Consider the following 24,512-nt stretch of genomic DNA (forward strand, 5'->3'; position numbering starts at 1 on the left):
GCGCTGGGCAGCGCCGTGGGGTCGGTGCTGTGGGAAGGGGTCCCAGGGCGAAGGAGGACGGGGTGGTCCCGTTCCAGGCGGGCTCGATGGCTGTCGGGATGATACCGCTGGAAGAGCCTGGCCGCGTCTGTAAAGGATGTGGCAGATGGCTTTTGTACTGATAGTGACCCAAGCTGGGGCTGCTGCTGGAACAGGGGAGGAGCAAACTTTGTCACTGCTTGTGACAGACGTCTGTTGTGTCAGACACTGTGCCTGAAAGGAGCCCCGGGCTGGCAGCGGAGCCCTCTGTGGCCGCTGGAGCTCAGGGATGGAAGGGAAAAGTGGGGGACGCTCCTTCATCGGAAGGAGTTGGAGGAAGGTGTGCAGCTGAAGAAGTCCTGGCTGATCTGGCGCGGGTAACCCTCCAGCACCTTCACCTGGACGGGGTCGAACTTCCAGTAGTCTCGGCCTCTCAGGAAGTAAGCAAAACCTGCGGAGGAGAGAGGGAGGGGTTGGTGGGATAGCCTTTGCTCAGCTTTCAGCACGAGGTAGTACTGAAAGCAGCCAGTTTGTTCAGCACGGCTGCCTGGGCTGAGCTGTGGGCAGAGCTGCTGTAGTCTGTGCATTGCTGTCGTTGCTGGGAGTGGTAACAGCCAGGTCTGTGACCATTCATTTACCACTTTTGGCTTTCTCTATCAGAGTGTTGACTGTTCTAATTAATACTTATAAAACCCCTCTCGTTCGTGGAAGAAGCTTCAGTTCCCTGCCCGCAGGAGGGACTTGTCTCAATCTCTACAAACTCTATGGTGTGTGCAACGGCTGGGAAGTGTCCACTGCTACCAAATGTCTAAATGTTCCTGGTGGGAAGTAGCCTCAGCCTGAGCGTATGCTGCAGAGCAGACCCATTGCTGGCACTGACCAAACTCATCCTGAAAAGCAGCATCGATCTCCTGTGGGACACCGCGCCAGTCTGCCATGGTCCGGGGGTAGATGTTGTCCACCTGGCGTGTGCGAGGGTTGAAACGCCAGTAGTTGCCTCCACTGAAGATGTAGATCTTGTTCTTCTCAGCCCCCCACACCAGAGCTGCCTGCACTGGGGAAGCAGGGAGGCCCAGCTCCGCAGTGGGGGTGGGACCGGAGACTCGTCTCTCACCATCATAAATCCAGTACTGAGAATCTGATTAGGAGATGGAAAAGGGGAGAGACACGTTCAGAGGTTCTTAGATGTTGGGTGATTTGGCACTAAATTGCAGACAAGCTGTGCAGAACAGCTACAGTGCCAGATGGGTAAGGAGTTCAATTTTACCCTCAATTCAACCCAGAATTGTCAGTGGTGGGATCAGGAGGACTCTTAGCAGCTATCTTTTCTGTGTTTGTGGAAGTTATAATAAAAGATTTAGCTTTATGTATGTGTTGTCAGGCTGCCTTGCCTGGCCTCTCACAGACTCATGGTTGTGGTGTTGCAGAGGCCTGTGTGCATTTGAAGGATGTTTCTCTCTAGTTGCTCCAGTCAGATGGGATTGCCTGTAGTTTTCAAGGATGTGTTTGGGCAGATGAATCAACCCTGAGCTTTGAGTTTGCCCTGGCTATGCTGAAAAAAGAGTAGAACCCATTGTTGGATAAAGAAATCACAAAGCTGTAGAGTTTGACAAGACAAAGGCTGATTCCTGTGGCATCTCTGTGGTGAGGCCTGGGGCTGCCAGGTGGGTGTGGAGAAGCAATATGGGTCATGGCCTGGCTCAAGGGGGTGTGTTCCTTGTGTGCCACATCTGTGCATGGGATAGAGTGCAGGGATCAGCCCCTAACCTACCAGCTTATTTGGAGGAAATCATACATGGACATGCACAGGAATAAAGGGGGACGTGTGGCTGTAGAGAGGGAGGCAAGCTACAGAACCAAATTTCTTGTTGCCAAGCTGAAACAGAGTCTGGGAACATATTTCCAGTTTAGATTAAAATGGAAATCTCTGTAATTGCCCTGTGGCATGTAATACTTTCCCCTTATCTCATATAAACTCGTGGTGATAGCCTGCCAATTTTCACACTGTAAACCTCATCTGCAGGTGAGATGCTAAGCAGTCTGTTTACGTGGTAAAGCTGCCTGCAGAGCTACTTGGTGTGGTTTCTGTGCTTGGTCTCACGGTACACAGTGGGCATGCACACCCAGGCAGCTGTGCAGTTACATAGTTCTACATCCCTGCTATTAAATACGCTCTTGGAAAGAGTATTAGAGAAAACAGTGGAGCTGAAACAGGAGTCATTGCTGGTCTTAAGCTCCAGAGCTGTCCAGAGGAAGGTCTCTCTGTGGTGACTGAATCCCTGTGGTGGTTGGAGGCTGTGTGGCTCTGCACAAAGGCTCTCCGCTTTGTGGGCTCACAGTTTTGGGGTGCTACCAAAACTCAGTGACTGCAGACAGGGATGAACCTGTTCTTTTTCTCCTGTTTCCATCCCCAAGGAAGATGTTGCAAGTATTTCCTTCCTCCTTCTCTGCCAGCAGCATGGCCAGGTCAGAGGCTCAAAACAGTTGTGTTTCAGAGGAGAATGGCTGTGTCTAAAAGAAAGGTGACTGTTTCTTCTCTTTTCCCCCCTTGATATCTGCTAAAAAAAAGTTTAAACAGAGAAAGAAATAAACAGCAAGGAGCATGGTCTGCTGAATGTATCCTAAGGGTTTCTCTTCCCAGGTACTTGTTGGGTCCTGAATCCCCCTCTGTAAAAAAGATTCACTTCTGAGCTGTCTGATCCCAGTCCAGCTCTTACCTTGGAAAAACCAGATATTGCCCAGGGGGTCCTCGAAGGTGGCATCGACAGAGCTTGGGATCCCCTGCCAGTGACGTGAGGCCAGAGCTGGGTAGCCAGCCTGCAGCTTTCCAGCTCGGAGCCGCCACACGTAGCGGGACGTGAAGAAGAACAGCTCTCCCCGGATGGTGGCTGCGGCGTCAAAAGCTGTCTCACAGGCATCGGGCTGCACAGCCTGCCAAAGCACGGCCTGGTCAGGAGCTGGGACCCACAGCCCTCACCCAGGCTGGGTTCAGCTGATGAGACATCCCCACATCCATGTCCTACAGCAGGGCTCAGTGGTGTGGGAGGAAAATGGACATCAAATCATGTGCAAGCCTGCTGCTGGCCTCATGGTGTGGGCAGTCCCAACAGCTGAGAACAAGATGTGGTGCTAAAGGAGACACAGACAAGCTGTTCACTTACCTCCACGCTGGTGATCTCATTTGTTTCAAGGTCTGGCTGGGGCAGCTCTGCTGGCTGCGTTGGGGTTGGGTCAGGATCCAGTTTGGGTTTCCCATAGAGGTACTGGATACCTTGCTTGTCATCCTCACTCAGGCTCAGTGGGTAGCGGAAGATGTAGAAAGGAGACATCAGTGACTTGGAGACAGTTGTGTGCTGCAGGCCCAGCACGTGGCCAAACTCATGAGCAGCCACCTGGAGGAGGTCAGTGCCTGCAGAGGGACGAGACAGGAGACACTTGTGCCTGTTTGTTTGAGATGGGCAGGCTGTACTTGCAGACAGGACACTCACAGACATTCCTTTTAGGCTCATTGCTGCTGATCATCAGCTCCTGGCAGTGCACTGAGGTGTGCTCTAGGAGTCTGACACCCAGCAATAGAAATCTAGCTTGCTGATTGTTCCCGGATGTTTTCCTGTATAGCTCTATACCTTGTTTGTGTGTGCTTTTAGGGAATCAAAGGACATAATTGAGGGATCCACTGATTCCAGGGCTCTGTGAGTGAACACAGATATGCTCAGGTATTAGCCTGGGCATGTTGTTAATCTGTAATTCTGTCTCCAGGGACTTCTGCACTCATTAGCTATCAGGAAGATGAAGGTTTTTCACATGCTTTTGGAAAGGAGAATTTTGCAGAAAGAAGGAAACCTGGCCTATAGATGTAGGTGGAGGGTAGAAAGGCTGTTTTTTGTTCACTCAGGTTTGCAACAGTTGTTGAATACAGCTGTAATGCAGCAGGTACCATTTGTATCATGCCTGCTATGGCAGCTCCTGGTGTCAGTGGTGATTCCTCTGGGAGTGAAATCTGCGAGTGGTGGCTGCCGCGCAGACAGCAGAGGGAGCTCATTTATTGCGTGTGTACGGACTGTGGCAAGAAGAGGGCATTAAAAGACAGGCACATAAAAATTCCTCCAGTGTTAAGACCTGCCCTTTTTCACCAGCATTGTATGGGAAATTGTATTTGGGGAGTGTGTGATCTGACAGCATCTGTAAGAGTAAAAAGAGAAAAGTGTGTTTCAGTAAACAAAAATATTGCTTGGCTGGCAGATGTTATTTAGTTCCAATAGATCCTTGTTGAAGTAGATACATTTTAGGGAAGTCTGTAAGAGAAACATTAAGCAGCAAAGCTTGTGAGCAGAGGCTGTTTGTTGACAAGTCTCAGCGTATTCCTTCTCTTGCCTTCGGCCAGAAATCCTCCGAGCTGCAGCCCAGGTGATGAGAAAGGCAGGGATGTGAGTCAGCTGGTCTCACTGCTCCCAGCAGGATTTCCCTGGTGGCCCAGGGGAGCAGGTCACTGCTCAGCACCGGGATGGGGAATGCAGCTGGAAGGACTCCTGGGAAGGGTGGAGGGGAAGGTGAGCCCTGGTCTTCCTCTGCTGGTCAGTCACAAGTAGAAGCGATGAATTTTTGCAGCACTGACACAATTAAATCAACACACCTAGGTCAGCTGGCAAAGCGGGATCTCTGTGTCAGTGATTTATTACAAACTTTCAGACACTTCTGTTTAGCTTGGCAGGCTCCTCACTCGATGCTTTCCAGTGTTGGCAGATCTGCAGCACTACTGTCAGATTCTCCAGGGAGGCGAAGGACAGCACGTCTGCAGGAGCTGTGCTGGGCACTTCACTGTCCCTCACAGGAGGTCCTCTGCATGGAGTCCTGTTCCCTGAATGGCTCTGGGCTGACCTCAAGGCACCTTACCCCCTCTGCTCTCCATGTGTATAATTAGGCTAAGGATTTTCCTATCTCTGAGGGCTGAGGAAAGGATTAAACCGTGTTTATATCATAAAGCTCTTTTGGCATATTAAATAGCAATTAGCTGCAAAGACCTTTTATAGCATTTATTTATGGAAGGCAGAGGGGGAAAAAGGCCATGGAACAGGGCTGGATTCTGATGGGAACTGGCATCTGTTTTGACAGTTCTGGTTTGCCTCCAACACTGTCTATGAGAGAATGTAGGAAATTCTTCAGCATGTGCAGCCCCAATGGGGGGGAGTGGGGGGGGGGGGGTTGCAAAGTGGCAGAGCCCACCTGTCCCTGAGTATCAGAAAGGTTTCTGCAGCAAGACCTGGCGCTCTGTGATTCTTATATTGGGGTAGCATGGACCAGGTTGGAGACGTGACAGTCCTGTCCCCCACAGAACCAAGTTGGCATTCAGCTGACAGAATTGGACTTGAGGGGGCCCCATTTGAGCCCTGAACATCAGTGTGGACAAAATATTTGGAGAACCTTAGAGAGGCAGAGATTTAACTTGGGCTTTGTCTTTGTGTCTTTGTCCCTGCACTAGTTTTGGTGGCTCTTGCATAAATGGATGCTGTGGGCACTGATCCAGACGGTCCCAAGTGGTACTGTTGTATCACATGGATACTGTGACGCCAGGCCCCAAATGCCTGAGCAGTGAGCTACCAGCTCTGATCTATTATTAGCAAAGAAAAAAAAGTCTTGACTTGCAGTGGCATTGTTTATGGTCAGAGCATTCCCAGGCCACAGGGACAGAACTGGAGCCTGGGTAGCTTCCCTTTATGGACTTTTTCAAAGAGAAAATACTCTGAGGGCACGTAGGACTGAGTCTGAGGCCTGGCTGCTATGCTGTCCTTTGGAGGCCACTTGGTGTGTCACCCAGTGCATGAGCCTCTGTCTGCTCTGGGAGCCCAGGGTGCTGGTGCTGGGCACAGGCTTTGCTATGGCTGGAAGAGGACAAAGAAGTCCAGGAAGTGCCAATGCATCCCACAGAAACGATGGTTGTGCATCAGTTTTGCAGGAGCCCCACTCAGGGCACCATTAAATCATTTCTAAGCACGCTGGCAGGCACCCAGCACACCACAGCTCCCATGACAGTACCGTACCCAGGTTGTTCCCAATGGTCCAGGTCTCATCGTAGTCAAAATGGACATCTCCTTCCCGATGCGTCTTGGGGAAGAATGCATGTGCCAGGATCCCTCCGGGTCCATCAAAGGGCAAATTGTCACCATGCCAGTACCTGGAGGGAAACCGCAGCGCACCTCAAACACGCAGCCACGTGGTTCAGGTGCAGAGCATTGTGTGAACAAAAGCAGAGTCACGCTGAGGAGATGGCAGCTCCCTCCTGCTGCAAGCTCAGCCCATGACTGACTGCTTGGAGCCCTCCAGGTCGCTGCCAGCCTGGTTCTGTGCTGGGGAGAGAGGAAGCAGAACTCCACCACACCGAGCCCAGGGGGAGCAGAGGGGCCTCTGAAGAGCCCTGCCAAATCCTCAGGTCCTGACTCAAGCCGAGCCCACTGTTGACAACTGAAGGAAACCCATGAGTGACCACTTTAAAGAGCTGAGGGTGGCACAGGCAAATACACAGAACACCAATCGCATCGCTGCTTGGATGAGCTCCACTGCCATTTGTGCAAACAGACCACGGAGGGAAGTTTTTGCCCCTGTGCATGTTTTGCCAACCGTGAATTTCAGGCCAAGAGCCAAAATTCATTTAAGCAGGAAGCTATATTTGTCTTCAGGCAGACAGTTACATCGTTCTGTCAGGGGACAGGACGGAGGACCCGAAGATGAAACATCAAAACAAACACTTAGGAAAACAGCCTGTGGGCAGAGAAATGTAAATATACACAGAAAATTAATGAAGGATTAGTAACAGTACTGTGCTTAGCCAGCATGGAACAGCTGCATTTACAGTAAGTGGCCCACATCTGACTAAGAACCAAAAACATGCCGAAGTCTGAGAGCTGAAATGTGAGCCTCCATGTCAGCGCCTGCACTGCACTGACAGCTTAGCTGCAGGCCTGGCACCTCATACACAGTGCTGCTCACCTCGTGAAATCAATGACAATGTCAGCCCGGCCCTCCTGAACCTCAGTGAAGGTCAGTGGTGTCACATCACTCCAGACTTTCAGAGCCTCCTCGATGGTCCTTCTCACCTTGGCTTTTACAAGTTGCCATGGGAACCTGATAATTCTGAAAGGCAGAAGACACCAGGGGAAAAAGGCATCAGCCACTGTCCCATGGACACTGCTGTCACTAGCTATAGGATCGGCATCAAGAGGGCTGCCACTCCCTCTTGGCACCCCAGCATCTCCAATCCAGATGAGCTCCATTCCAGCACTCTCTTCCATGCAGCACTGCAGCAGACAGATTCCATCAGTGCTGAAACCCTCGGGCTGCTGAGCCCAGAGGTGAGCTCTGGAGAGCTCTGGATGAAGGGCTGCAGCTCTGTCCCTTTGAGGCCACCCCTGCGAAGGTGCCCATGAGTGGTGTGATGTACTTTCAACCTCTCAGTCTCTGCAATTTTTGACCCTGGAAATCTGGGTTTGCTCAGAGCAGTTGCTGCCTCTTCTGCCCCCTGCAATATAACCAGTGTCAAATCTACTGCAGAGGGAGCTCGCTTTCCCTTTCGTTAACAGAACTGGTGCGTGCTCATCTCAGCTGTGTTTCCTTCTTTAACACTGTTGACGAAAGTGAAAAATGGAAGGAGCCTTTCTTTCATCTGTAGCCTCCTGACACTGTGAGGAACAGTCTCCTGCACTCAGTTAAACAAAAGATTATTTACGTGCTGTTGAAGTCCATACAAGTGTGCTCGCTTCTGTACTCATACCCTGTGGGTAACTGGGGAGACAACGCAACCTTCCCTTAAACCTGATCAGCAGATCTGCAGTTGAGAATGTGTGGGCTGGTTTGGGCAAAACTTGATACCAAAATTATGTTTATGGGAACATCAATAACAGCTGTATAAAATGGACTTTTAAAAACAAACTGTGAGGTTTGGAATGATGGCTGTGGGGGTCAGAAGCACAGCAGGAGCGTGCTGGTGGCAGAGGCACAGCTCAGTGTGCGTTGGGCTTTGATATGGGGAAGCAAAGGCAAGCACCAGGATGCTGCTGTGGACAGGCCGAGGGGTGGCTGTGCAGAAGATGTTAGGATGGAGGAGCAAGCATCTGCATTACAGGAACATGTGTGTGAGGGGATGGGGAGGTGGCTGCCCTCCTGCTTTATTAGCACATCACAGCATGCCACAGTCAGGGGACATCAGATGGAGGAGGGAGAAGTCGTTCAGCGTTACTCTCATTTCACGTCTCTCTTACTTGTAGGTGAGGTCAGTCTTGTCCCAGCGTCCCCCGGACAGGACGAAGCGTTTCTGCCGGTTGCGCCCGTTCTGGCCGTCCTGCAGTGCTGGGAGGTCTGGCACACCGCAGCGCGGGGGGCTCCAGCGTGCCGCACGCTCATCCGCACCCGTGGGGAAGCCCTTGGTGGGCACACCGGTTCCCATCAGGGATGAAAGCCAGGGACTCTGCTCCTTCCAGGTGTGATGTTTTCGAGACATGTCCTGGAAGAGAAAAGCAAAGCTGTCACTTCATTGCCTTGGATATGAAAGGTCTTGATGGAGGGATGGACATCTACCAACAGCAGACCTGCAGAGGTGAGTTCCACCTCTCCCTGGGCTCTTCTGTGGTTGGAGGTGATGTGAACAGGAGGAAGCCTTTAGTCCCCAGCACATGGTTGTGCTCCCCGTTCTCCCTCCTATGATATTGTAGTGTGGTAAGCAGACCCTTGGCATGGCTCAGGGACTGCGCAAGCTTGGGAGCAGGATGCATGGATCTGGAGGATGATAGAGCGGCAGTGGCTGTTCCTGCAGTTCCTGTCACTGTCTGAGATCCCTGTGAGAGAGAGGACAAGACCATCTCCCCTTGCCTCACTATGCCTATGGCTCTGCTTGCACTCTTTCACGCTTAATTAGAAAAGCGTGGTTCCTCTCCGAAGCATTAATTAGTGCTAATTAGTTGATTAGTTGGTTTCCCAACTAGCAGCAGGATTACAGGGCACAGGACCACCATGATATGTCAAGCTTAATCCCCAACCTGCTGGGAGGCATGTAGGGTGAGGGGGTGCTTGCTTCCCACGTCACCATGCTGCGTGAGCCCTGGGTCCAAACTCAGCCCTTTTTGCCTGGTTCTGTGCAGCCAAATATAAACGTGCTTGAGCACCAGAAAGGCTTGAGATGCAGCAGCAATGCATCTGCTCAAGCATGCAGGCTCTGTCCCACAGGCCTGATTCTGGTGTAGGGGTCTCTTCCTTCCCTTGCAGAGAGCTGCCTTCTTTCAGGCCACCTCTCCGTCTGCCTGAGGACTCAAGGGGTTGGGCTGGCGCCGCGCCAGTGCTGCCGCGATGCCGTGTAATCCGCGTGCTGCCGGCCCTCTGTTCCCCTACAATGAGCCCATTCATGCGGGCAGGAATGAAGTGTGAAGCCCTTGGCATTAATTCCGCTACTGGGCTTTCACTCTGAGACTGCCCCGTGCCTCGGAGTGGTGCATGGATGGGCACAGGAGCCAGAGAGATTGCACAAGGTGCAGTTCAGGTGTCCAGCTCTTCATATGTCTGTCACTACTTCGGTGTGCTGGTTTGTCCCCCCTGCCAGTCAGCCAGCCTGAGGCTTGGCATCTGCCAGCCTTTGCCTTACAAACCAGCCTCTGTATCAACCTCATCCTGGCATCCCGCTGCACTTTCACACACCACAAACAAGTGCAAAGGAAACCATTTTATGTCCTGCACAGCAAAGCCCACTCAACCCACCAGCCAGTATGGCATGGGGAATCTATCTAATCCTTTAGTGGAAGGAGGGTGCAAGGAGAGTCTACACCAGCCTGCTCCCACAGAATGATGGAGCCCTGCCAAGTGCAAGATACCTGACTTTCTAAGCTGAGCTCTCTAAGAGTGGCCTGGCATCCTGCCTGCACAGGCAGCTTATGTCTGAGATGGACAGCTGGCAGGAGGAGCTCATGAGGATTGTGTCCTGGACAATACTTTGTTCTCAGCCCCCGTGAGACCCTCTGCCAAGCATATAATGGCAGCTGTGTCTGCTGATGCTTTTCACCAAAGGCCAGCCTGAAAGGCTCTTGGCTTCCCACACTGCATGCACTGCTCAGGAGCACTCTGCTACCGTGGGGTAATGAATGTGCCTGCATCCCCAGGGCCAGGAGACACCGGGCAGCCACTCCAGGGCACCTGGGGAGCAGGAGTGGAGATGGACTCTAGGGGAAGCACTCATTGTGGAACTGACAGGAGTCACCAAGGTAGGCAGGTGGGCTGACACTGAAGGTGGGCTTTCTGTCTTGGCTGTGATAACAAGATCAACCCAAACTGCTGGAGGCCCTACAGGTGGAGGAAAAGTCCACTGTTGGCTTTCTGGCTAGGAACACTGGCATAAACTGGAGGTGATTAATGACTGAGCAGGGGCAGGGAGGAGGAATTACTTTTTTCCTTCTTGTCTTGAGGGAACCTATGTGCAGGGGCAGAGTACAGGTAGATTTTGTCCCTGCTGTTTGGTTAACTCGAGGCTGCTGGCACCAACTCCAGCTTTCAGCCATCCAGACCCAGCCTTACCCTCCCTGCTCCACCTGCCTGCCTGCTGCCATGACCAAGCCTGAGCAGGCCTGGGAGGAGACACCAGCAGGTCCCTTGGGTGGAAGCAGGAGGTTAGACCTGCCCTGCTGCCCCTGCACTTGCTGCACCCCTACACAAACAGCAGTAGTTCATAGAGTCTCTGCCGTCACTACACTGACATTAGCAGGAAAGGGCTGGAAAATGCCACTGCAGGCACAGCCAGCCAGGGGAAATGTGACAGGCAGAAAGCACTTGCCAAACAATGCTCAGGAGACATATCAGGCTGGAGATTTCAGCCTCCTTGACTGGACACACCTCACTGCAGTCACTTCCCAAGGCTCAGATAACACATCCTCTCACTTAAGGTTGCATCCCTCCCACCCTGTGCTGAAGCCACCCATCTCTGGGATATGTATGGGAATTTCAGGGAGCTACTCCTTTTTTTTCTTGAGCCATGTTATGCTCCAACTGTATGCATAGGGGTTTGCTTAGAGCTATGCTGCTGCTAAAGCAAGGACAAACCTGTGGAAAGGGGTTTAGGAAGGCACTGGCTGTAGGGTAACCATGAGGGCATCCCTACTCCTGCCCTCCTGCCACCAGTGGGGAAAGAATTACTGAAGACCAAAAGCAAAGGGACCCTGCAAGCCAGGAAAGGCATTCAGAACAGCCAAATGCAGGGCCGGGTCAGAGCACAAGGACACCACCTGCAGGGAAGATGGGAAACCAGACAGTATGAGAGCCTGCCTTACCCTCCAGCAATTCTCTTCCACCAGCCTGGGGGAGCTGAGGGCTGCAGAGGGCTGAGCCTGCCAGCTCTCCTCAGTGACTGCTGATCCCCAGCTCACAAGAACCTTGCCTCTGAGCCTACAGCAGTGTGCAGCCACTTGGACTTGATGATTTCTAGAGGCCTCTTCCAACCCCTACAGTTCTGTCCTTCACAGGATAACCCACAGTCAGGGATGGCCAGTGAACATGGGAACAGGCAGCTCTCCACTGGGGAAGAAGTCAAAGCTTCGCAATGGAGATTGAGCAGCAAAATGTCAGCAAGTGCAGAGGGGCTGCCAGGCCTGAAACCAAGAGCAGAGAAGAACAGAGGAACAAAACTATACACAAAGAGGGCCATGCAAAGAGAGAATCTCTTCCTAACAGCCTTGTGACCAAAAGGTTGAGGGGGAACTGAAGGGAAAGGGCAGATTCCATGGGAGAGCAGAAGTCACCGTGGAGGCACTGACTGCCCACTCGGTTCCTCCCAGCTGTCTCACCACTCAAATTCTGTGACACAACAGACATCTCTCTGGCTCTGATGGGGCCAGATGAACATCAGCCAAACTTCCCAGGAAGTGTCCCAGCCATCCTGAGGAGCCAGGAGCATCTTTAACCTCATTGTGGTGGGCAGCACTCGCCACCCAGAAAGAGCAGCAGACAGGGCAGCACAGCTACAGTGGATGTATAAAAACCTCAAGAGCAAGGCCACTGTCTGGTACTAACAACCCCAGTGCTCTCCTCTGCCCAGGTCCATCCTCTGCTGCCTGCCCTGAACTTAAACTTGTCTTCTCTGTCATGCACCTAATTACCTCCACGGCTGAGCTCCTGCTGACTCCTGCACACAGACATGAAAGGAGACCCCCTCCCCGTCAGATGGGAGGGACTGGACAAGATACAGCATGAATCCCATCAGTCTTGGATACTTCCCCTGTTGCTGGGGGCTGTTTTCTCTTCTGCTATGGGATGAGTAGATGGACTTTCTCCCCACCTCCCTGTCCCTTCTTCTTCTGCTTTATATTTCTCCCTGTTTTCTTCTTCTGTTACTCAGAGTGTTTGGTGAGGCCCCAGTATTTGGTGCCCCTTTGGTGAGTAGGATTATCCTCCTCCCAGCCATGAGTCTGCACCTTGGAGCTCTTCCCTTAGCTCAGTGTGTGGAGAAGAGCAGAGATGCCTTCTCTTGTGGCTCTCATGTAGGAGAGTTCCAGCACCTCTTTTCTGTCTGCTGTCAGGCAGCTGTGCCCCCTCAGTGGCTCTGCACCCCTGAACACGCTGCAGTGATGCTCTTGCCTGACATCAGTACTGGTTTCCTCAGGCACAGAGTACTGTGCCCAGCGTTTAGGCCAGCCTGCTTCTCATCCCAGCATGGATCTGCAGGGCTTGGATTGCAAGTGCACCTACAGCTGCTACTTAGCAGTAAAACCAGGGCCACCCCACTCTATGGAGTAGAGATTGGCTCCTCCAAGCTGGGCCGCAGCCCTGTCCTACTGCAGACAGAGCAGAGAGTGCAAAGGACGAGGCCAAACGAGGCCAGATGAGAGGTGCCACAGTTCCTGGCCTTCACACACAGTTGGAGGTTCCTCTCTGCTCACTCCCATACTTCATAGCACCACCAAGCACGACCTCCTGGGGCCTGACGGTTTGTTTCCGGATTATTTGGTGATAGTTGTTGTTGGCAGTGAAAGAAGGAAAATGTTTATTTTTCCTAAGCAACACAGAACATGAAACATTATAGACTGCAAATGTTTATGCCCACAGTCAGAATGAAAAGGCTCAGGCTCTGATGTAACAAGAGAAAGCAAATGAATAAACACTGCAGGACTATTTTTATTATCAGACACTTTAATTACGTGACAGTTTGTGAGTCTGGTCCTTCATTAACACTGCAGCCACGCTGCCGGTGTCACCAAAGCAACAGTTTGCCAGAAGTAGCAGTACTTACAAAGCAAACAAGCCCCAGGATGCCAGGACAGTGAAAGGTTTCAAGAGCCCTTAGGCTGATGACCTAGAAATCCCCTTGAAAACAAGAAACCAGTCTAGGATGCAGTACTTTCCAGCCAGAGGAGGAAGGGGCTGAGATATTTTGTTCACTGTGCATTTACATCCAAGCTGAGGTGAGCGATGAGCGACTGGTGCTCAGCCCAAGGACAACAGGCAGGACACCTCCCACTGGTACAGCCACCAGGCGCAGTGCAGAGCTATGGGGGATGTTCTGCCCTCAGGGAACACAGGCTGGGATCTCCAAACCCACAAGACGAGCTCTGTCCCCCTGCTGGCGATATCCAGCGGGCTTCCTCTGTTTACTAATTTTCAGAGCCACTTAGGTGAGATGGTGTGAGATTGTGATGCCTCTCTGCGACCTAAATCCCACTGCGACGAGGGCAGCTACAAGCAGACTCAGCAAGAAAAGTTTTCCACAGAAGCCCATTTTGAGCAGCACCTTCACCCTGCTTCTGCGAGACCCTGTGAGCAGTGGGCTGGGGCAGGATGCACACGGGGGGGCGAGCAGCAGTGAGTGCGTGCTGCAGCGTGGGGTCTTCACCCAGCGCTTCTCTCCCCTCTGCCCTTTTCCCCCTTTCCAGCCTGCTTTGTCAGCTGCACCCCATTTGCCACACTGCAGGGTGTGTGCGCGTTGCATGTGAAAGCACAAACGCAACAGGCCCGCTGGAGAATAACTGCTTACATGTGTCTTGAGTCTCTCCCAGAGCAGAGGATAAACATGCCTAAAATTACCCCAACACTCATTGCAGTATTTAAATAGCCAAACCAAACAGTGCAAATCAAACCCTTCCTGCAGGAGCTGCCTCGCGGCTCCGCTCCCCACCCGCAGAGCTGGGGGCTGCAGGAGCGGCACGGGGATCCGAGCACTGTCAGCTTCGGGGCACAGCGGCAGCGTGCAGCTCCCAGGTGATGGTGCTGGCAGCTGGGGACGTGCCACTGCTTTTCCACGGAGAGTTTCCCAGCAAACGGAGTGACTTTGAATTCCCAGGGGGGCCAAAAGCAGTGCAGGCATTCAGCACGCGCCCCTGCGCTGCCCGGAGACTGCAGTTCTTTTGTTCTCCGGTTCTACCGGGGACACCAGACACAGCCTGTGTTTTACGCTCCGTTTTCTCTTTCCTAAGCGTTAAGATAAAAGTGAAGGAGAGCTACAAAGCTTGCTACAAAGATCGCAGCTTTTAAAGCCTGGCCTTAAAATGAATTTTAACCCTCAATTTCCCTCCCTTCCCAGTTATCAGTTGTTGTCAGTTGGTGTTGGAGGACCCAGCAGCCCCAGTCTGGGTCCGGGGCGTTGGCAGTGCTGCCCTGCACACCCCGAGGAAGTCAGCATCTTCTGAGCCGGAGGAGCAAGCCTCCTTTCCCAGCTCAGCCCTGTGGCTCTTTTCTCATTCATCACCCGACAGCACAAGGTGCACAGGAAGGAAAACAGCTGCAGTTGGACATGGAGAAACATCTCTTTGTGCGGAAGGACTAAAATTAGCCAGGAGAGTTTGTGATGGCATGGCAGAGCTCTCTTACGAGACAGGGGAGAGAAGGGGTGAGGCCAGAAACTCATGTGCAGGGGCTGTCAACCATGCAGTCCCCCTCCCTGCAGTCACTGCTCCACACCCCAGTGGGAGCTCTGGGAGTGGGATGGGGCACGTTGCTGTCATCTTGCTGAGAGCAGCCACTGTGATGCTGGCTGTACTCGGAGGCACCAGAGCCTTGACACCAGATAAGGAATGTGTACCCAAAAGGAAATCTGTTTGGGGTGGAGAGAACTTCTGTCTGAAAGGATGGAAAAACATCTGTCCATTTCAAACCCCAAAGCAGCGCAGCCACTCTCTGTGCAAAGACTGAATGAAACGTTGATTTACAACCCCGAGCTCCACGTGGCTGATCAAACACACCAGCACAAGATGTTCCTTAGCAAAACATATCTGTAGGGGCGTCACGTGGAGTTTCTCCAGCCAAGACAAAAGTATGAGCACTCAGGACGGAGTGCACTAGCCCAGGGCGAGGAGGAAGCAGTCCCGGGGCAGCAGGCTACCAGCTGGGGGACCCAGCCGACCCCCGCAGCCGGCCAGCAGCTGCGAGCACCGTCAGAAGGACACGAGCAGCGCGAGGACCAGACCCAAGCCTGGAGGATGAGACACGCGTGGCTGGCAATCCCGTCCCTGGGAACCTCATGGCTCCTTGCCGGCAGCAGGTCCGGAGCCCGCACGGCTCCCTGCGGGAGCGGCAGCATCCCAGCGGCGTGCCGCACCTCGGCACGGCAGGCTGCACGCCCCGCTCCGCCCTGCGTGCCCGCAGCCGGCCAGCTGCGGTGGGAGCCCGGCCTCACCTAACTCAGAGCGCAGCTGAGCCAGGAGCGGTGACATTTGGTTTGGAATAATACAAGCGCTTCGGGGGCCAAGGCTGCTCGGTGCCAAGTCCCAGCCCACAGCACGCTTAGCAGCCAAGTTAGAAAGTGCTCGGATGACAGAGCTGATAATAAAACCATGGGCAGACCCCGGACTAATCCCTTCGGGCCGCTACCGGCCGTCCGCCCTGCCGTTGCTCTATGGCACGCCGGTGGAGCACTCGCGCTGAGAGCGCTCCGAGGCGCTCTCCCGGTGCCTCCCGTCGCCGCTCCCCGACAGCCGCACCGCAGCCGCATCCCGGCTGCCGGGACACGGCGGCTCCCGCTGCCCGCTCGCCCCTCTCCTCCGGTTATCCCGTCTCCTCGCTCTCACGGCCGGCTCCGATGCCTTTAAGGCGGGGGATCCTCTCTCGCAAAACCCCCTTTGTCCCGGTGCCGTCCCCGACTCACCGGCTTGTGGCGGCGGGCGGGCGCTGCGGGCGCGCAGTGCAGCAGGGCGGCGGCGAGCAGCGCGGCGGCGGGCAGCGGCGGGCGGGCCATGCCGGGCGGTGCGGAGCGGGCGGGCTCGGACATGGGGCGGGGGGGGGTCCCGCAGCGCCTTTTATCCCCCCCGCGGCCGCCTGCCCTCCCCCCGCGCCTCCCTCCTTCCCTCCCTCCCTCCCGCCCGCCGCCGCTCCTGCCTTTTGTTCTCCCCTCGTCGGGTTACAGCCGTGCGGGCCGAGGGGATGCGGCCCGCCGGTACCGCGGGCGGAGCCGGCAGGGAACGGGGCCGCCCCGCAGCTCCCCGGCCACCCCTCCCCTCCCCCCCCCACCCCGTGCTTCACGCACCGCTGGGAAGGAGGGAGGTGCTGGGAACCGCGGCCGGACGGAGCGGGGCCGCCTGGGGCTGCAGCCCCGGCCGGGGGAGAGAGAGGAGGAGGAGGACGAGGAAGAGAGGGAGGAGCTGCGGTGCTGTGCCCCGCTGCCCCTCGGCTGACGGTGCTGCTTCGCCTCCGGCCGTCGGCATCTACAGCGAGACAGCACCTGGCTGCGGGTTGCACACACGCCGCGAGCGCTTCCTCCCGTCCCGAAGCAGGTTTCTGCTCCCACTGGGATGGTGTTTGAAGTTGGGACTGCTCTGCGGGGCGAGGGGGGATTGAAGAGTGGTGCTGAAATCCCGCAAACGTTCTCCATTCTCCCCCCCCCTGCGTTTTTTGGGGTGCCACTAAAGTTCTTGGAGCTGCCTCAAGGCAGGCTAGAAGAAATGGGTCAGATGTTTGCCGTCATCTGTGACAGTTCAGAAAAGGATTGATGCCTGGGACGAGGGAGCAAATGGGAGGGCAGTGAAGGTGTTTTCCAGTTCCCCTCCCCAGGACAAAAGCCGTCCTCTGCACACCTGGACCTTTCAGTGCCCACAGGGAAGATCTGGTCTCTGGATTTAATGCAGGAAATTTGCTTGCATCAGTGCTTTGCATTTGTGCCATCACTCACCACCCACAGGAAGGCTTTCCCTAGGCAGGATGCTGAGGAAGGGGAAGGAAGTGTAAACCCCCATTTTGGGGATGCCAAAGCCTCCATCTGCTCAGCCTGGAGATGGAGGCAGGCAGTGCACAGCTCCAGTTTCTCGGTTCCTGTGGGGGAGAAGCCCTGCACTGTGTCAGCATCCCCTTGGCAGAGTTTAACTGCAAATTGGTTCAAGAAATGTATGCAAATAAGGAGACTTTGATCTCAAGCTGCCTGTGCTGGTGCATGGGGAGTGGGTAAAGCTTCCTAACATCCCAGGCTGTATGACTGTTTTATTTGTCTGTGATGAATTGCTCGTGTTTTACTTTATGGAAACCATATTGAGGATGTAAATACTGAGTACGATAAGCAGATGCAAGAAGAATGAGCCTGGCCATGGCCGTGCAATGCTGAGCAAAGGGAGGTGAGGCAGAAAAGCAAAAGCCCACCCAGCACTGTGTGCCAGGCAGTCGAGAGCCATGTCCTGGCCTGACCCTGCACAGATCTGATGTGTAGAGCTGTAATGCTCCTCACCTGGTCACCGCCCCACCGCGGCTCCCACTGTGGGCACTGGGGCTGGCAGGAGCTGTCCCTTGTTGGAGTGGGTTAGGGCTGTCCCAGAGGCCACACTTGTGGGAGCAGCCCGAGGGAAGAAGCAGGGCTCAGGCTGCACACTTTGAAGCACACACTCTGCTACTCTGGAACACGCAGCAGTTCTTACTTTCTTGCCTTGCTCTGAGTCAGACAGCTGGATTCCAGCAAGGAAAGCTTCCCTGCCTTTGTCTCTTTTCTTTAGTGTCTTTCATTTGAATGGCTGGTGTCTCTGGGAGCTCAGGGCCTTCAGCCCATGCCAGGGGAGTCTGTTGGTGCCCTGGGGAAGCAGGGAGAGGCGTGGGAGCAGCCTGCAAGGCAGCGACAGGCAGCTTGGCTCTTCTTAAAAAAGGGAGACTCAGGAAGGGGGTGTTCTGGGAAACACAGGCCTTACAGAGATGGGACCGCGCGTGAGAACAGCTGGTTCCTGCCAAGACGCTGAGCACAAAAGAAAGTGCATGGTGTGTTTGGGATTCCAAGCATTTTCCAGCAGAGCAGGGACATGTTCAGCAGCAGGAAGATGGCCCACTGAGTGGGCTGGGAGCTTGTGTGCTCACCTGCAGACAGCCCAATGTGCAGCCAGCACGAGCCCATTTCGCTAACACTGCTTTGCGAGGAGCTCCCTCAGTCACTGTCTGCCTGTGCAGCTCTCATCCTTACCTCAGTGGGCAGCTGCTGAATGTACAGAGACTTCTGGCAGAGGAGCACAGGGCTTCTGCCACAGCCCTGGAGCACCAACAGGCTGACACCTCTCAGTGCAAGTGCAGTCTGCTTGCTTTCCTGCAGCTCCTGCTGGGATGGAGCAACCTTTGGGGATCAGGGGCTCGAGGTGGCTGCAGGAGATCCACGGAAACCTTCATGATGGGAGGTCCCACCAGTCACTGGTGCTGCTGGTGCAGCATCCCCACATATGGCTCTTCTTGCTCCACAGCTGCCTCAGCGCCTGCTGGTCTGTGAGCTGGGGCCGGCCTGCATATTTTGTTCCTTGGTGCCTGAGTTGTGGTGGGGCTCAGAGCAGGAGACGTTGGCCAGCCTGAGCTGCCAGCAGGGATGAGAATGGTGGGAATGTTTGTGAGGATCAGTTGTGTCGTGTGTACAAAGGGCTCTGTGGCCGCAGAAGCAGTGAGCATGGGGCACTCCCTGCCCTTTTGCTTGCAGCCAGCCTCCCCTGTTCACATTCTCCAGCTCTCAGGATAATCCCTGTTGAGCTGCATTTGGGGGACAATTTGCAGGGCCATAGTCCCAGAGCACCTTGTTCCTTTGGTGCTAATCATGGTTTGAGCCTTGCAAGGAACCAGCTAACAGTGTGCAAGCAAAGGAAATGGCAGTTCCAATTTCTCCCTGTTGTGAATAGCAAAGAGCATAACTCTCAGTCAGTGGGGCCATTTCAGCATGAAACGGCCGCAAGACACTGCTGTGGCACAGAGCAGGTGAGAGAAGGGGAAGGGGGAGGTGAGGGATAAACTGAATTTAAATGGGTTAAGCCCGTCTGTCCAAAGTCCTTTTGTTTCCTGCCACCTCCCCAGTGCGACTTTCACAGCTGTGTTCTGCGGGGCTGAGGGCCAGGCTTCAGGCTCCCTGCAAAGTCAGCAGGAGCACTGCACCTCCAGGGCATTTCTGTGAGCAGCTGGAGGAGGGCCCTGGAGTCAGTGCCCCAGGACAGAGAAACCCTTTTCTGTTCCCTCCGTGGGTGATGACCCCATGAATTGTCTCCATCACCACTGCTCTGTGGGTAATAAATGGGAAAAAGCATCTCCATCAGGGAAGTCTCTGCTCTCACCCTGTCATTTTCAGAGGCTCTCTCTTGCTTTGGCCCTGGCATCGTGTTTTCCCCCGTGCAGCCCAAGTGGATGTTCGTGCAGGTGCTGTTAGGTGCAAACAGGGCCGGGGGATATGTGGTGAACTGCCCTTGGGAACGCCGGGGCTGGGGAGGGTTTCCCACTTGGACAGACACTGAGTGGGCAGGTGCTGCTCCTCAGCTGGCACAGCGGGATGGGCAGGGGGCAGCAGGGGGCTTGGAATCAGAATTGGAAAAGTAAAGTGACATCTGAAGTAATAGGTGAATGTTTCTTTGGCTGGCAAGATGCTTTGCTTCAAAGCTGTTTTTAATGAGGCGACTTGAATTGTGCAGGTTGTCCTGGATCCAAACCATGGCTCTCCAAAGTTCCAAAATAAATTGGTTTTATTTTTTCCCCAGATTACCAGGCTAATACAGCAGCCTTGGTATGAGCTTCTACAAAGTTTTGGTTAGGCCAGAAAGTCATGTGTGGGCCACTACTGCTTATTCTGCATGTATTTGTTTTTGACTTTGATTCAGACTTCACCGGCCTTAACTTTGGGTTTGGAGCAGAGTCTGATGAGATTGGGATCTGCTGTGTGTCCCTCACTAAACCAAGGGACACCTGCACGGGTATAACATGGAGCATACAGCCAGAGTGCCTTACAGGTCCTTATGCAGCCCTGTGCTGCCTAAGCATATTCTGGGGCTCTGCCCAGGACGGGGTGCAGTGGGGAGCAGCTCTATGACAGCTGCAGCCCCCACATTTCCCCATTAAGTCGGGTGGTGCAGGAGCAGCAGCAGGGCTGTGCAGCTCCTTCTCCCCCTCTCTTGCCCCATTACAACTGCACCCTGCCCTGGGCTTTGCCCCAGCCAGCAGCTCTCTGCTCCACTGCCGTTGTGGGCACCAGTGGGCCCCGTGCCACGGCGTTTGTTGTTAATCAGCTCCTGGTCTGTGCCAGGAGCACACAAACAGCGTGGGGCCACAATGAGAAGCACTGCCCACAAGATAGGCGGGCAAGGAGAACACGTCCATCTTCGTGCCTCCTGGCCTGAGATGGGGTTTCGTCTGCTGGTGTTTTCCTGGCATAGGCTCAGTGCATAACACAACTCACCTCGGCAGCCAGACGCCGGGGAGCCAGCTCCCATTTCTGGTGAGAGAGAGGTGTCAGCCCTGGTTAGCAACGAGGGCAAGCGTGCTGAGGAGCTCGTGGGCTGCACAGGAGAAGGACGCTGCCCTGGCCGGGACCCCGAGGCGGCACGGATCTGCCTGCATGCACAGCTGCGTCCATCCCTGAGCACAGGGGCAAACCCTGCACGCTGCGAGCAGTCCCCAGCCCAGGTGGAGGGCTCTGAGCTCACGGCGCGCACACGGTCCCGGGGGCAGCACCGGGAGCAGCAGCGTGCCGCGGTTGGCTGCAGCCGGCGGCTCCGTGGCTGATAAGGAGGTTGCTAGTGCCGTCTTGCAGCGAGTTCAGTCTGCCAGTTTTTCTGCACCGAAACGTCCTGGTGGAGCACCCCCACCCCTCCCTCTCTCTGATCCCCTCCGAAGTGGAGCTGAGATTGGAATGTCTCCTGGGATACGATTCCCTCTAGCCTAAGGGGGATTGCATTAATAAAATGCAATATGAGATGTGAAGGCACTGGGGGAGGGAGGCAGCCAGGACTGCTGGGACGAGGCTGTTGTGAACATGCTGTGGGTCTTGCTGGAAGTGTCCCATCCTGTCCTTCCTCCCCTCCCCCGTCCCCAGCACTGTGCTGTGGGATGCAGGGTGTGGGTTGAGGTGTTCTTCATGCACGTTTCTGCTCGGGGCAGCCAAACTCTTGCTCCCGCTCAGTTCCTCCTCAGCAAACAGCACTGAGCCATCAGGTACCTCTCCCCAGCCCCTCCTCCCGCACAGCCTCCCCACTGCTGAGACCCTCCTGCCCCTCCACGTCACTCGGGCATCTCCTCAGCCTGTGCTTTGCCTGCAGTAAGCCAAAGCCAGGCAAAAAGCATGCAGTGTTCCAACGGAGGGGCACATGGATGTCCTCTGCCTTGAGCTCAGCACTCTGTGGTAGAGGCTGCAGCTGAGAGAGCATTTCAGCAGAAGTAACCACAAACCAGTGTAGAACCTGAACTCCTTGTGCATTTGCAGGGGCCATTAGCCTTCCACGTGGAGTGAAGACACCATCAGCTTCTTCTACAGAGGACAGGAAAGATATTTCCAGCTGAGAACAGATGTTGGAAACTGCTGCTCTGGACAGCGTCAGAAGGGCAGAGGAGAACAATGTGGTGATTGAAATCCATGAGATCCATGGAGAGCTGAAACAAAGGGTCCTGGATCACAAGTGGTTGTGAACTGCTTGCAGAGGGGCTGCACCACTGCTTGGGGTCTTTCAGGCCGCCATATAGGCATTATATCCTTGCTTGGGTTAGGGGATCTGGGGGAGGCAGCCTGTAAATGCAATATTCTAGTTCAAAGCAGTAGCTGTTCATGAGTTGGTGCTAACAGCCTCCTAAAAGGTCACAGATGCCTCTGCCTGAGACACAGCCCCCGCCCTCGCTTCCATAGTGTGTTGTTTTGCTCAGACAATTCTGAGCCATAGGCCCCCAGCAGCCGTGGGCCGTAAGCAGACGTAAGCAGCTCCGCTTGGGGAAAGTGCCGGGAGCTCTGCGGAGATGTCTGCTGTGTCTGCAGCACAGGGGAGGGAGTGAGACCAACCGGGGAGCAGAAGAGAGGGAAGTGGCCTCTGGGCAGACATTTGGATGAGGAGGAAATGCCAAGCCCCAAGCCGGTCAGCTGGGGCAGCACCGGTAGAACAGGGAGCCCTGTGTAGGTGCGTGTTGCTCTGGGGCTGCACAGCAGTGGTGTCCCCTGAGGGTGTGTGAGCCTGCTGCCTCAGACTGCATGCCCTGCCTGGCAGGTCCCCGGCGGAGGAGAGGCAGCACTCTGCAGCCTTGTTGCCCCGTTCCTTTAGCTACACACCAACAAGTGTGCCGTGACTGTTTTGTCATATGCTTTTATGCTGTTATGTCATATGGGTTTCTCTGTTGCACTGAAGGAAACAAAACAGGGCTTGGGTTTGCCACCTTGCACTGTACTTAGCAAACTGCACTCAGTAAATTCATGTGGCTCACATTGTTGTCCTCATGATCTGAGTGTATTCTGGAGATGTTTTGGAAGAGGTCATTTCAGTAGGACTGAGGATGCTGGGGATGCTTTGTCTGAGTTCAGTACGAGCCTCCTCTTTCCACACCGGGGGATGAGGGCAATCCCTCCTACAAGGGAAGGTGCTCAGTGCTCAGCAGTCCATGCAGCAGCCCCAGGAGAAATGAATGCAGCTGCCATGCTTGGTGCCTTTCTCCACGAGCAGCTCACAGGGTGTTAAGTGGGACAGGTAACTGCAGAGATGGACTTACACCCCTCAGAAGCCACGGCCGAGGTGGAGAGAAGCCTCTCTTGATGGGGAAGGGCTCTCCAAAAAGGAGGAGCAGAGCAGCCTCGCTTAGAGGGCAGGTGTGCTCCAGCAGCCAGGCCCTGGGGTTCAAGTGGGAAACAATTGTGGCATTAAGGATGAAGAAGAGCCTTCATACCCGAAGTGGACTTACATGAATGAGTTAAAGTCATTCGGTTGCTTTGTGAAATTTATTGAAAACTACGCTGCTCGTCTGTTGAAACTTCACAGCTGTGGGGATTGCCCTCGAGGCAAACCACATCCAAGAAATGGCACGTAGAGCACAAGGCTTGAAAGATGAAGCTGCACTCCGTGGCGCTGCCTTTGCCTCCCGTGCAGTCACACGCAGCCATCAGCTGCTCCTCCTCGCAGGCACGTCGCTGCTCGATTCCTCCCGTTCCCATCTCACTGAGGAAACATCAGTTGAAGAGAGTTGTCCTCTTCTCCCAGGGGACAGCAGCAGGACGAGAGCTGCTGGCTGCAGGTTGTGCCAGGGGAGGCTCAGGTTGAAGGTCATCTCAGAGGTGTGGTCAGGCACGGGCGGCCCAGGGCTGGGGGGCACCGTCCCTGGAGCCGCTCCAGGTGGGTGCTGTGGGTGATCTCAGTCATTTCCAGCCTCCGTGATTCTACATTCTGACTCACAGCAGAGTGAACCCGGAGTGGCAGTGCTTCATTTCGCAGTGCTGTGAGATGTGCCAACTGCTGTGGGCTCCCTCCGACTCCACTGCCTCGTGGTGCCCTGCAGGACCAGCAGTGAGGCCGTGCTGCACAACTCGTGCCCGTTTGCTCAGGAAAAATCTGTGAATTGCTTTTTGTGGCGGCAGCTCGCGTGGTTTTGTTTCGTCAGTTGTGAGTTCTGGTTGCAAAACCTGCGCAGGAGAGAGGAGTGATGCTCTGCGTGGACTTGGAAGACTGAAGTCAAGCACTCAGCATGAGCAGAATTAGCGCCAGGATGGGCTCAAAGATAAAAGCACAAACAGGACACGAGAAACTGCAACATGTACTCAGTCATAAGTGATTCACGGAGTGATTTTGAGTAACAAACAGCCCGCTAAGAACTGGAGGTTTTGTTGCTTTTCTCTGGGATCGTCCACAAACAAAAACATTGGCTAATTCATCAGACGCTCTCTTTCTCTTTGAATAGCTTGCCCAGATCCCCGAGCACCCTGGTGTGCAGCTTGCTGCTAACCCAAAGAGCTGGAACGCAGGTACACCCACAGCACTGCCCAGATCTGCCCATGCATGCAATAATTGGGGCACTCAAACCCGCAGCTATGGGGGCAGGAGCACCCCCAGGCGGTGAGCTGCCCACTGCCACGCGCGGCGGGGACACGAGGGCTGCGGGGGAGGGGCACACGGCCCCTGGAACTGCGGCATGGAGAGCGGCCGGCTGTCCCCGGGCGGGGGAAGGAGGTGTGTGATGGAGGCAGAGGGCTGCATTCCTGACCTGTGAAATAACGCCTTGAAATGAAACGCTCGGGGAATTCCTAAGTGTCTGTAGCAGCGCTGCGGTGGTGACAGTGCGAGGATGGAGGTGAGGCAGCGGGGGATTACCAT

The 24,512-nt window shown here is 54.6% G+C and overlaps 1 protein-coding gene across 1 annotated transcript; it reads right to left on the minus strand.

Annotated features, from left to right (window-relative positions):
* Positions 1–126: 126 nt before the first annotated feature.
* On the minus strand, positions 127–16,240 carry MMP11 (matrix metallopeptidase 11). The gene is made up of 8 exons (XM_065738944.1): positions 16,118–16,240; positions 8,271–8,512; positions 7,003–7,146; positions 6,057–6,190; positions 3,180–3,427; positions 2,736–2,949; positions 899–1,156; positions 127–469 (listed from the first exon to the last, which is right to left on the minus strand). The coding sequence occupies exons 1-8, from the start codon at positions 16,238–16,240 to the stop codon at positions 336–338; spliced, it is 1,497 nt and encodes a 498-aa protein (XP_065595016.1). The 3' UTR covers positions 127–335.
* Between the last annotated feature and the right edge of the window lie 8,272 nt (positions 16,241–24,512).

Source organism: Cyrtonyx montezumae, unplaced genomic scaffold (assembly GCF_038088225.1).
Source record: "Cyrtonyx montezumae isolate F1298 unplaced genomic scaffold, pur_monq_1.0 scaffold_23, whole genome shotgun sequence".
NCBI classification, from domain to species: Eukaryota; Metazoa; Chordata; class Aves; order Galliformes; family Odontophoridae; genus Cyrtonyx; species Cyrtonyx montezumae.

What these genes read in the sequence shown, in the direction of transcription:
- MMP11 (XM_065738944.1), bottom strand. Translation starts at nt 16,240, where the DNA reads ATGTCCGAGCCCGCCCGCTCCGCACCGCCCGGCATGGCCCGCCCGCCG. An exon ending in ATTGTCATTGATTTCACGAG is followed by an intron (nt 6,191 to 7,002) that starts GTGAGCAGCACT and finishes GTTTCCCTCCAG; the next exon opens with GTACTGGCATGGTGACAATT. An exon ending in CAATATCTGGTTTTTCCAAG is followed by an intron (nt 1,157 to 2,735) that starts GTAAGAGCTGGA and finishes TCTCCTAATCAG; the next exon opens with ATTCTCAGTACTGGATTTAT.